At 44.2% G+C, this 13,249-nt stretch overlaps 1 protein-coding gene across 8 annotated transcripts in view; it reads left to right on the top strand.

The window, feature by feature from the left end:
- The window catches only part of KAZN (kazrin, periplakin interacting protein), a 563,875-nt gene that overhangs the window by 360,539 nt on the left and 190,087 nt on the right, over positions 1 to 13,249 (top strand). For 7 of the 8 annotated variants that reach the window (XM_069741503.1, XM_069741507.1, XM_069741499.1 and 4 more), the window contains exon 3: positions 4,375 to 4,558. In XM_069741503.1, coding sequence (XP_069597604.1) covers positions 4,375 to 4,558 — 184 coding nt within the window. Of the gene's footprint in view, positions 1 to 4,201; positions 4,559 to 13,249 lie in introns of those variants that run through there. The other variant, XM_069741504.1, reaches the window with a different exon arrangement.

Here is a 13,249-nt window from a genome sequence, read left to right on the forward strand (position 1 = left end):
CTTTGTTATTGCCAAAACTGTCATGATAGATATTTAGGTGAAACTACACCCTGTTTCCCAGTTGGATCTGATAGTGGTTTCAGACCTTTAGCACGGCACGATACACCCAAGTCTAGGTCTGAGTTGGCATTGTGGAGTACGGTGTGGCCAAAGCCAGTGTGTATTCCCAGTGTTGTGTCTAACCAGAGATTGGCCAAGTTATCTAACAATCACACATTGATGGTATAACCTATCAAAACGCCAACTAAACCTGTCCCAGAGAAACCCTACAGAATAAGGTAGTAGCTTTTCCTGCAGTCCTATGTAAATTAAAAAAAAAGAAATTAGAGGACCTGTCACTTGTGCAAAAAATTGATTTAAACATCTTGTAAAATCCCTGAGCGCTCCTGATTCTGCCACTTTTTTCCGCTTTGCGTTGCATCGCTCCGTTGCAGAGATATTCAAATTTGTTACTTTTGAAATGCCGTATGTGAAATCTCTGCTTGATAGTCCAACTGGGCATTTCTCCAGAATCTTTTCTAAGGACCATGCTGAATTTCACTCTTCCCCTCTCCTTCACACATTGATGGTATAACCTGTCAAAATGCCAGCAAAATGTGTCCTAGACAAACCCCTATAGAATAAGGTAGCAAATTGTCCTGCAGTCCTATTTAAAAAAAAATTACATTAGAGGACCTGTCCCTTGCGCCAAAAAATTATTTAAACATCTTGTAAAAATCCCTGAGCGCTCCTGATCCTGCCCCTTTTTTCCGCTTTGTGTTGTGTCACTCCATTGCAGAGATAGTCACATGTGTTGCTTTTGAAATGCCGTATGTGAAATTTCTGCTTGATAGTCCAACTGGGCGCTTCTCCAGAGTCTTCTCTAAGGGTTGTGCTGAATTTCACTCATCCCCTCTCCTTTACACATTGATGGTATAACCTGACAAAATGCCAGCAAAATCTGTCCTACACAAACCCTTATAGAATAAGGTAGCAGATTGTCCTGCAGTCCTATGAAAACAAAAAATACATTAAGAGGACCCGTCACTTGCACACAAAAAATGTATTTAAACATCTTGTCAAAATCCCTGAGCGCTCCTGATCCTGCCGCTTTGCGTTGCTCCGTTGCAGAGATATTCACATTTGTTGCTTTTGAAGCGCCTTATGTGAAATCTCTGCTTGATAGTCCAACTGGGCGTTTCTCCAGAGTCTTCTCTAGGGGCGTACACTTTTACCCTTCACTCCCAGATGCTGCCAATCAGCTAGATCAGCCTTGTTGTGATTGGCAGTGTCTGAGAGGGAGGAGTAAAGCATGCCCCTAGAGAAGACTCTGAATAAACATTGAGTTAAACTACAAGCAGAGATTTCACATACTGCGCTCCAAAAGCAACAAACGTTAATATCTCTGCAATGCAGCGATGTAGCGCAAAACAGAAAAGAGCGTCAGAATCAGAAGAGAGCAGGGATTTTGCAAGGTAATTAATTCAATTTTTTTGAAGTGACTCTTTAAACTCAACCGTGCTCCATCTAAGTGACTCAGTTCTGGTACATCTCTATAAAACCCAATTAAATGCATAATTTGTGCATGTGATTATTATCCTACACGTGGTATATGGCCACAGAGCAGCTATAGAGATGTCTCCGTCGCACGTATGCACATTCTTGTAGCAGCCTCTAATTTCTGCTTGATGTCTTTCCACGGTATAACATCCAGTGTTCGCACATGCAGAAAATTGTTGTGTAGATGAATACATGCGGGAATTCTGTGTGAAAGTCAGCAGGCGAGCGCTCCAGACGTGTTACAGATGGATGTGATCAACATGGGTGTGAGCATGAAATTATCATCTACGTACGGAAGATGTCAGATGGCGACTCGGGAACAATTTAAAGCAGAGACTAAGACGGGGCTAGGAGAAGAAATTGTATCTAATGGGGGCAAAAACCCAGAGACGTGACTAGCGTCCCCCCTGAAAATCAAAGGCTCCTATTTAGTTGTGGATCCTCCAAGATTTGTCACCCAGCTTTCCCATAATCCTGATAAACAATGAAGCCCCACTAACCCAGCAAGAAGTGCTCTGGGTGATTTCTAGAACATGTCACCCTGATTATAAGTAACTAGTCCTAGCTAGAGTCCATTCTAAGGGGTAACAGAGTGCCCCCGTAAATAATAATAATCCGCGTGACCCCTAAACCGTGCCAGGGTCCCAATCAATAGTCCTAGTCAAGATGCCCTTTAAACTGTTCCGGGCTCAGTATTACCATGAATAGTCCTAGCCAGCAGAATGTCCCCATAAATAAGGAGAGTGCCCCCTAAACGTTGCCAGGTAGAGTATCCCCATAAATAGTCCTAGCCAGAGTCCCTTCTAAGGGGTAACAGAGTGCCCCTACAAATAGTACTATTCAGTGTGACCCCATAAACCATGCCAGGGTCCCCATCAATAGTCCTAGTCAGAGTCCCTCCTAAAGGGCACTATCGTGTCCCCCCTAAAAAAGAGGGTCCTCATTAGTAGCCAGAGCGACCAGAACACCTCATAAATAGTGTCAGACACTGTCACCATTTTTTTCATGGGAGGTAAACTAAAGTTTATTGCCCCTCGCCTTATATCCACATACCCAGGAGTGCCCACATTACCAGTGCCAGTTGAGCCATTAATACCAGTGCTAGACATAGCCCCATTATCAGTGCCAGTTGTGCCCTACCACCAGTGCTAGACATTGCCTCATTACCAGTTGTGTCCCTACGACCAGTGCTAGATGTGCTCTTACTACCAGTGCCAGTTATCCACCATTACCAGTGCTAGGCAGAGCCCCATTACCAGTGGTGACCCTACTACCAATGCTAGACAGAGTACCTCATACCAGTTGTGCCCCTACTACCAGTGCCAGTTATCCACCATTACCAGTGCTAGGCAGAGCCCCATTCCCAGTTGTGACCCTACTACCAATGCTAGACAGAGTACCTCATACCAGTTGTGCCCATACTACCAGTGCCAGTTATCCCCCTACTACCAGTGCTAGGCAGAGCCCCATTACTAGGTGTGACCCTACTACCAATGCTAGACAGAGTACCCCATACCAGTTGTGCCCCTACTACCAGTGCTATACAAAGTGTTCCATTACCAGTGCTAGACAGAGCCCCATTACCAGTGGTGACCCTACTACCAATGCTAGACAGAGTACCCCATTACAAGTTGTGCCCCTAATACCAGTGCCAGTTATCCCCCCTACTACCAGTGCTAGGCAGTGTGCCCCATTACCAGTTGTGACCCTACTACTAATGCTCGACAGAGTACCCCATTACCAGTTATCCCCCTCACTGCCGGTGCTAAACAGAGCCCCATTACCAGTTATTTCCCTACTACCAGTGCTAGGCGGTGACCCATTACCAGTTATCCCCCTCACTGCCGGTGCTAAACAGAGCCCCATTACCAGTTATTTCCCTACTACCAGTGCTAGGCGGTGACCCATTACCAGTTGTGACCCTACTACTAATGCTAGACAGAGCCCCATTACCAGTTATCCCCCCTACTACCAATGGTAGGCAGAGAGCCCCATTACCAGTGGTGACTCTACTACCAATGCTAGACAGTGTACCCCATTACAAGTTGTGCCTCTACCAGTGCCAGTGATCCCCCATTACCAGTGCTAGGCAGAGCCCCATTACCAGTGATCCCCCATTACCAGTGCTAGGCAGAGTGCCCCATTACTAGAGCCGGTTGCGCCCCGGCCCCCCATTATCAGTACTACACGTGCCCAGCTAACGAGCCCCCTAATTACCTCCCCTAATGATAGCGCAGTGTGTGAGGCCAGGTCGGAGCCGGCTCATGAGCTTGTGCCTGTGACGTGTCCCTAACATTAGTCCTAAACCCTGCGCCATTCCTGACAAATGCGTCCGTCCACAGCAGCAGGACGGAGCCGCGCGCCCCCGCCGGGGAAATGGTTTGTCTTGGGGACTCAGCATTGAATAAATAATGAACACGGGAAAAGGAAGAAACTGCGCTCAGGAGTGAGTACGGAGGGAAGCGGCCAACATCTCCTCCGGGAGGGGGGAGGACACATCTGTCCCGGTAATAAGAGGTGTTATTATACGGACATGTGACTGGATTACAGTGTACGCTGTCTGTGAGATCCCCTCTATGTCTCTCTGCGTTATGGAAATGATGTAGGTAACGTATTGCGGTCGAAATGCTCTAAATGCTGTGCGCGGACTCCCCTATTCAGCAGTGGTAGGTTCCATTTAAAGAGGCCGTGTGCTGCGCGCTGTGTCTCCTGCAGTGCCCGCCGCTCATTCCTTCAGTGGAGCCGGGGCGGTGCGCAGCTCCCGGTGTGTGCAGCTGCCGGTGTGTGCGTGCTCCCCGTACCCACCATGCCGCTCTCTGTCTCCCCTCTCCACAGGCCAACATCCTGCGAATGATGGAGGATAACAAGCAGCTGGCCCTCAGGATAGATGGCGCCATCCAGTCAGCGAGCCAGGAGGTGACCAACCTGAGGACCGAGCTGACGGCCACCAACCGGAGACTGGCGGAGCTGAACAGCGCAGACCCCGGGGTCATGGAGAACAACCAGCACAACAGCCAAGGTAAGGACCCCCAGAGGAGGCGGCAGCCCCCGGTCCCCGCGCTGCCCCCGGTCCCCGCCGCATGCTCCTCTGCGGATACAATGTGTCACCAGAAAGTTTTATTCCCAAAGCTTAACCCTTTGTTGTCACAAGGTTGTTTATTTTTATATTTATTTATTTACAAAATATCAATTCTGAACAATACATTTAAATATCAGCTCCGAGAAGATACAAATTCTCATGAAAACAAAAAATCTTTTTTTATTTGTTTATTTTTTTACAAAAAAAAAACTAAAACTTTTCGGAATTATCTACTTCTTCTTTGTTAGGGGTTTTTATTATTTTATTTTATTTTTTTGAGGGTGACTTGGTGCGCCGTTTTTCTTGCACTGTCACATGACGTTAGCGGGATACACCACGTGCACACGATGCGTTGCCGATTTGTCTCGTGGGGTGTTTCGGGGTTTTGGGGGTTTTTTTGCCACGATTTTCCAAAAATCTTGCAAATAAAAATACAAAAATCTTGCAATCCAAAAAAATAAATACTTTTACTGCGTTGATGGAAAATCCTGTGAAATAACCCATCGGCAGCCTATCATGTGAGTACGGCCTAATTTTTATTTTAATTTTTTTTTTTTTCCAAAAAAATGTTGCAAAAATACAGTGACTACTGATTTTATAAAAAATAAAAAAAAATCCTAATAAAATAAAATTATCCATTGGTAGCACATTTTGTGTGTATATAAAATATATATATATATATATATATATATATATATATATATATATATATAATTGTGGAAGGATATTTTCCAAAAATGTTGCAAAAAAACAGCAATCTTTAACGCTTAAAAAAAAAAAAAAAATCCTATTAAAGTAACCCATGCTGTGAATATGGCCGACCGTTATTGCCACGCTGTGGTGAAAATGTGCCAAGATAGGCTACGTTCAGACTAGCGTTGTGCTAGTCTGCGTCATGCGCCCCTATGTTTAACATGGGGGACGCATGCGTTTTTGCTTGTTGCGTTTTGCGACGCGTGCGTCTTTTTTGCCGCAAGCGTCGGACCAAGAAAACGCAACAAGTTGCATTTTTCTTGCGTCCGATTTTCGGCAAAAAACGACGCACGCGTCGCAAAACGCAGCGTTTTTTGCGTGCGTTTTGGCGCGTTTTTCGGTGCGTTGTGCGTCGCCGACGCAGCGGCGCACAACGCTAGTCTGAACGTAGCCTTAGTGATGCTTTAGAAATCTCACTGTTACCATAAAACGCTTATTTTGTTTTGCGTAAAAAGATTAAAAAAAATTTCAAAAAAATGCTATGTGTGAACAAGCCCTTTAAGAGTTGTGTATGGAAAGGAGCAATGGCGCAGCCTTGACACGCGGAGGCGCTGGTTGTTGCTGACAGTAGGGTATATTCACACGTGGAGGCGGCAGAGGAGATCCATGGGGTGGTTTTAATGCTAAAAAAAAAGCTGCAATATGGTGGTTGACATTGTAAATAATGCCGTTCTGTAGAAATAAGGGTCTGGGCATGGTCCCTAATTTCTGGAGCCGCTATAAGGCAAGGGTCCACCTGTGATGGCGCTGCAGAGGCTGTGGCGTTGTTACTGCGCACAGAGGGGGCTGTCATCATTCTAGGCTGTCATCACAAGCTGCAATTATACATAGTGTGTTCTCTGCCCCTCCCCCCACCGCCGGCCATTCTTTCATAGGTACACGACATGGATCCCGCGACATTTGTAGACCTCAGCCTGTGACCGTTGCAGGCAGTCACCCTGGTGTTTGCGAGAAATCGCTGGTGACATTCACAGCTCGGAGCTAGTGTCTGGGGAGCGCTGCCCGCCGCAGTCTATGGAAACGTCTCAATGATTTGTGACATTATTCAGCTGACGGACACCGATCTAAATTATTCCTAACTTTCCTCTTGGGTTTTATATCTGCCGTCAGGATATAATGTATCATAGATTCATAAAGTAACATATTTTCTGTCTTATTGTATCACTTGTTGCATTCACGCTCTCTGCCAGGATTTCTGAGCTCTAGGGGGGGAAGCGCTGCAGACTATCTTGCTCGCTCTTCCACTTTTCTAATAGTAGGTACCCCAGAAACAGGAATCTTTGGGGTCCTATTCAGAGCCCCTGTTGGTTTTTACCTTCCTTTATTGATTCCATTTGGGGGGGTCACCACAGCCCATCATCACAGTTCACTTGCCACTACCCAAAGTAGGGACCCCACAACAGTTGGCCGCATGGGGCACTCAGTATAGATTTGTCTAAGATGTAGAATTCCCTTTGTAGATTTACTTTTACTTAAATGCGTTTTTGGTGCTAAAAATTAATTTTTGCAATTGGATTTGGTTTAAAAATTTGGCTTTTGCTCATTTAACTGGTCATTAATCAGCTGAGAATGTGGGGAAAAAAGTCCAAAATGTGACAGTCAGAAGGAGCTCACTGCCGGATTCTCAGTTAACTCGTTTTGCAGCTAGCAATAGACGATGTTATTTATTATTTACTTATATAGCACCATCATATTCCGCAGCGCTTTAAAGATTTTTCATCACTGTCCTCATCGGGGCTCAGACTCTAAATTCGCTATCGTTATATGTTTGGAACGTGGGAGGAAACCAGAGAACCTGAAGGAAACCCACGCAAACAGGGGCAGAACATACAAACTCCTTGCAGATGTTGTCATGGTGGGATTTGAACCCAGGACCCCTGCAATGTAACGCAATGATGATGACCACTGAGCCACCGTGCAGCACAGAGGCCTTTGAAGGGAAATATTGCAAAATGACTTAATGTAATCCAATTGCAAAAATAATCCTCAAAAGTTAGATACCCCCCTTTTTAAGAAGCGTTCCTCCTCCTCCCATCTAAGCTTTTATCCTCTTAATATGTTGCAGTCATCATATTACCGTATATACCTTTTGCAATTGCTCATTTTGCCTTTCTACCCAGCTAATGCTTCTCTTTTCAATTAGATCATGTGATTAAAAACAGACTACGGTAGCTGAATTTTTCTAAGTTCTATGTAGAAACTAGAGGTCTGTTTTCCCTGCATGAGTTATCATTAGAACTACACTTTTACACCACTTCAAAGTCCCTGGCAGGGGGGGAGAAGCTGAGTAGATGTGTCAGGAATAATGATTAGTGGGTGTAAACTGAGTGACTTTGGTGTACTCGAAATAATGCGCCTGCATGTTTCGTGGCTGTTCGACTTCTGCAACGCATGCAGGGAATTCCAAACAAACAGGAAATTCCTACATGTGTTGCGGCTGTCGAACAGCTGCCGTGGGGACTCGAATATTTTATTCGAGCAAGCGGAAGACACTTAGCATCAGAGAATGCTCAGATAACACCTTTTCCGAGCACTTTCGCACATCTCTGGTCAGGAGTTGATCAGGGTTGGAGCTGTTCTGCCAAGGAGTAGAATTGTAGTTCTAATGATGACTCGTACAGTGAAAACAGACCTCCTGTTTATACATAGGGCTTAAAAGATTCAGCTAGCCAGTTTGTAATCATGTGATGTCAAAGACCTAATGGGAAAAGAGACAAATTAACTGAGTAGAAAGGGGAAAATGAGCAATTGTAAGTACACAGTGCTGTATAATATGATGACTGCAATATATTAATGGGTGTACAAACTTTGAGAGCAGGAGTGCGTCTTTAAGTCCTATAATTCTACAGAACCAACCTTTTTAGGTTTTATGGTGCATGGGTTTTGTATGGTAGCACACAAGTCTTCCATATTACACACAGATTCTCCAGTGCCGCCATATAGTGCATCTGGAAAGAATTGTCCTATAGGCATTGCTTCTTTCTGTTAACTCTAAAGGAACGTCAATTCTATCCCCATATGAAGAGAGAACCACAAATGAGAAGCCCCCCGGCGGGTCAGGTGGGCGCACAGTGGCGCATGCCATTATCCAGTCTATATCTGTGCGTGTCTCGGATAAGCCGCAATGTGCAATGCCGCCACGTCTTCTGCATTAGCTTCATACAGTACATTGTCTTATTGCATTATATGTTGCGGTGATTTAGTGTCTGCCTTTGTCAGGGACATCGGGTTCGTTGAATGATTTAATAACTGCTCCTCTTCATCATCATCCTAATTAATAATCCTACAAGCCCCGCGATAAACCTGTAGTATCTCGGCACACAGTTGTATTAAATGTCATCTGATGCCTTTTGCTGCTTTTTTTTTTTTTCTTTCTCCCTACTGATGTGATTTTCCTGATGATGTCATTTACTTTTATCTCACTGTAGTGTATATTTGACACATTTCACGTTTTAATTACGGCTCCCCTCCATGTCGCCCGCTGCGGCGGTTATGTGGCAGGAAATGAAAGGTTGTTGTTGAAAGTCTAGAAATTCTAATAAACAAGTTTTGTTTGTTTTTTTTTCTGTTTATTATTGCACATGTGGGGGCGGTAGGATTATTATACGATACAATAGAGACTTTCTAAGTGTAAATAATTCTGCGCTTCGTTGCGTAGTCACTTTTATCATGTTTTTTAAAAAATTTTTAATGAAAGTTAAGAAAGCTAGAAAACGTGAAGAAGTCTATTGGATGCCGGTCAGGGGCTGATCATGGCTTCTTGGGGTGGGAGAGGGTGGATAAGGGGTCGTGTCCTAAAGGTAATCGCCCATCACAACCCACAAAGGTGCTGTCTTCATTTTCCGACAGGCCTCTGATAGATGTGGCAGGAGCAGATCGGTTGCATCGGTTTTGATACGTTTTTCCTTTACTTGTGACTTTTGTATCTTGTGGTTTGTTTCCTTTTTTTTAGGAGGCGGTGTGGTTGGGTCTAATTATCAACTGTAGCCTGACTTTTTTAAAGACAAATTACAAAAACTTTTATCTTTTACATTATTACATCTACTTTTGCTCATTCATTGGTTTTTGACTGTCTTCACATTTGCTCTACAATTGCTTTCGGCCATAACGATGTGCGGAATCCTTTGTACAATGGCGTCCGATGGTCTTCGATGACTCGTAATTGGCTTCTGTTTTAGAGAATAGATCTCAACATCTAGTGTTGGCACTGTCTCTCCCGGGGATTGTGTGACATTGTCACGCTATCACTGTGGCCAAACAGTAGTGGACAGCCTCTTAAAGCCAATTCTGCACCAATACCTACAATGAAACCCGCTGTTATTGATACTGAACCACTTTTTGCAATGAATGAAGATGGAGATCTGTGGCATCTTCACAACATACGGCTCTTGCCCATCATTCCTAGAATCAGCCTCACATTTTTACGCTGTGTGTGACTGTAGCCTATATTGTGCAGATACTTAACGCTTCCCTTGGTTTAGTTAAAAAGTGCCATAATGGATGAAGTCGTTAGTGGTTGTGGTAATTACATTCCGGCTCCTCTTCATTGCCGCCCTATCTGTGATTAAAGCATGGGGAGGACATTGAGCAGGTGAAGAGGGAACGATGATGGAGGCTCCAGGCTGTTGTACATTCTGGACGGCCCATCCAGTTTTTCTTTTGTGTTTTGCCCTCAGGAAAGTCTTTACGTTCTTCTGGACGATTAAAGGAGAGGGCGACATCCTTACCAGATATTCTGGTTTATAAACTTTTACGACTGCTGTTCTGAAGATCTACAAACTAGAAAATCTGGTGACACTGACGACCTGTCGCTGACTATCATTCTGAGATGTCTATTTGTTTCCACCAAGGCTGGTGTAGGTTGTTTTTTGTTCTTTTATTTATTTTCTGTCCTTAAGGTTTTAGGCTATGTGCACACGTTCAGGATTCTTTGCAGAAATTTCCTGAACAAAACCGGACTTTTTCTGAAAGCAATCTGCTCACGTTTTTATCGGATTCTTAACGCCATGTCTTATTTCTTTTGCACATTGCGCCAGTTACCATGTGGTATAAATGATGCGGTATATTTTTTTTCAATCCGTACCATTATGGCAATACCAAGTATATACAGTTTTTATTTTTCCATTTTAATGCTCTACTTCTGCATGAGAAAATGCTGAAATAAAATAGTTTATAGTCTTAGTGCAATAACTTTATTTTTACATATTCACTGGAGCTGGGAAGTCTTATTATTTTTTTTATTTGAGGTAAATATGACATATATTTCATATTTACCCTAAATAAAAGAAAAATAATAAGACTTCTCAGCTCCAATGAATATGTAAAAAAAAAATTATTGTAATAAGACTATACACCATTAGTTTATATATACCGTAATTAAAATATATTACAGTATATACACACATCAGGTATTCTAGAATATGCATGCCCACGTAGTATTTTGCCCAGCCCACGTAGTATTTTGCCCAGCCACGTATGTAACAGGTTAAAAAATAAACATATACTCACCTTCCGAGGGCCCCTTGTAGTCCTGTCGCCTGTGTGCGGTGAAGGCGGCAGCTTCCGGTCCTAGGATTGGTATGAGCGCAGGACCTGTGATGACGTCGCGGTCACATGACCGTGACGTCATGGCAGGTCCTTCTCGCATAGCATCCTTAGCACCAGAACCTGCCGCTTGCACTGCCGAGGACAGTGCCACGTCGGAGGGTGAGAATAACGTTTTTTTTTATTAATAATAATAATATTTGTAACATTAGATCTTTTTACTATTGATGCTGCATAGGCAGCATCAATAATAAAAAGTTGGTCACACAGGGTTAATAGCTGCGTAACCAGAGTGCGCTCCGGTAACGCTGGCATTAACCCTGTGTGAGGGCTGACGGAGCGGACACTGACTGCGGGGAGGAAGGAGCGGCCATGTTGTCACCGTACTGTGGCTGTCGCTGATTGGTCGTTGCAATGGTTGTGGCAAAACGCCCACGACCAATCAGCGACTTGGATTCCATGACAAGACAGAGGCCGCGACCAATGAGTATCCGTGACAGAAAGACAGACGGAAGGACAGATGGAAGTGACCCTTAGACAATTATATAGTAGATATATATTTATATATTTGTATATGTAATTGTATTTTTTTTCTTCTCTCTATTCAGGAATTTTTTATTTTTTTATTTTTTTGCTAAATATGGCACTGGTAGTCCACTTGACAATGAGTTGTTGGTGAGGGTTTTTTTTTGTTTTGTTTATATTTTAAGGGTGGGAGATTATTATTTTTCTCTCACGTCCTGTAATTCCAGGAAGAGTTCTCATCAGTTTCCTTAAGGTACCTTCACACTGAACGATATCGCTAGCGATCCGTGACGTTGCAGCGTCCTGGCTAGCGATATCGTTGTGTTTGACACGCAGCAGCGATCTGGATCCTGCTGTGCCATCGCTGGTCGGAGCTAGAAGTCCAGAACTTTGTTTCGTCGCTGGATCAACCGCTGACATCGCTGAATCGGCATGTGTGACGCCGATTCAGCGATGTCTTCACTGGTAACCAGGGTAAACATCGGGTTACTAAGCGCAGGGCCACGCTTAGTAACCCGATGTTTACCCTGGTTACCAGCATAAATGTAAAAAAAAAAAAAACACTACATACTTACATTCTGGCGTCTGTCCTCTCCAGCGCAAGTATGTAGTGTTTTTTTTACGTTTACGCTGGTAACCAGGGTAAACATCGGGTTACTAAGCGCGGCCCTGCGCTTAGTAACCCAATGTTTACCCTGGTTACCAGGGGACTTCGGCATCGTTGGTCGCTGGAGAGCTGTCTGTGTGACAGCTCTCCAGCGACCACACAGCGACGCTGCAGCGATCGGGATCGTTGTCTGGATCGCTGCAGCGTCGCTTAGTGTGAAGGTACCTTTATCAAAGGCAGGATTGCAATGACTGATAACACAGGATCCACCAATCACAATGTGATGTCACAGCTGACCTCCTCCCCTTCTCTTCACAGTGACCTTTGCACACACTCATTAGATGCTTCAATACAAAAATACTGTCAGTCTGTTCATTGTGTCTAATGTACATGTGAATTTTCTGAAACAGTAAGTTAGGTTTAAAGTGACCAGTTATTGCGTTGTGTGAACCCGTTAAACGGACTACGTTACACCGCGGCATTACGCGGTGTAACGTAGTCCGTTAACGCCGCCATTGCTTGTAATGGCGAACGCATCGCTAGCGCACGCTCACATTGGGCGTGCGCTAGCGATGTGTCGTCATTTGAGTGACGAACCTCGAACGCTGCTTGCAGCGTTCGCGGTCCGTTCCTCGCTAGCGGGATCGGCAAACGCTATCTCTTTTGGGACATTGCGTTAGCGCAGTCCGTAGCGCTATGCGCTAAACGGACTGCCCTAACGCAATGTGAACCTAGAATTACGGTGCCAGATTTCCGTTTTTAAGACCAACTGAGGTATGGGGAGAAAAACTTGCCAAAAATATTTAAATAAACAACATAAAAACTTGATTAAAGTAATGGGTCACTTTCTGAAGATGGCTTCTCTTTAAGAATGTTTTTTGCTTCCTTGAAGTTATTTATTGACCTCCTAACTAATCAGTAGGCTTCATGTCTGTTGGGATTTGGACAGCGCAGCTATTCCTACACACTGAGCCTTATCTACATATCTGTTACGACTCTGCAGAGAACGCTCCCAGATGAAGGCATTTGGCTTTATTTTTGCTTAGAAAGCTCCTTTTATATGAAAGTAAAGCCAGTGGTCAGTGTTTGACTATTTACTACTTTATTGCATTTTTCGGAGGCTGTGGACATCAAGGAGGGTATTCTGTACTCTGGATTCTTCCGTTTGTAAGCCCTGACCACCTTGTAATGCTACACATCGC

This window comes from Ranitomeya imitator, chromosome 10 (genome assembly GCF_032444005.1).
Source record: "Ranitomeya imitator isolate aRanImi1 chromosome 10, aRanImi1.pri, whole genome shotgun sequence".
Lineage (NCBI taxonomy): Eukaryota > Metazoa > Chordata > Amphibia > Anura > Dendrobatidae > Ranitomeya > Ranitomeya imitator.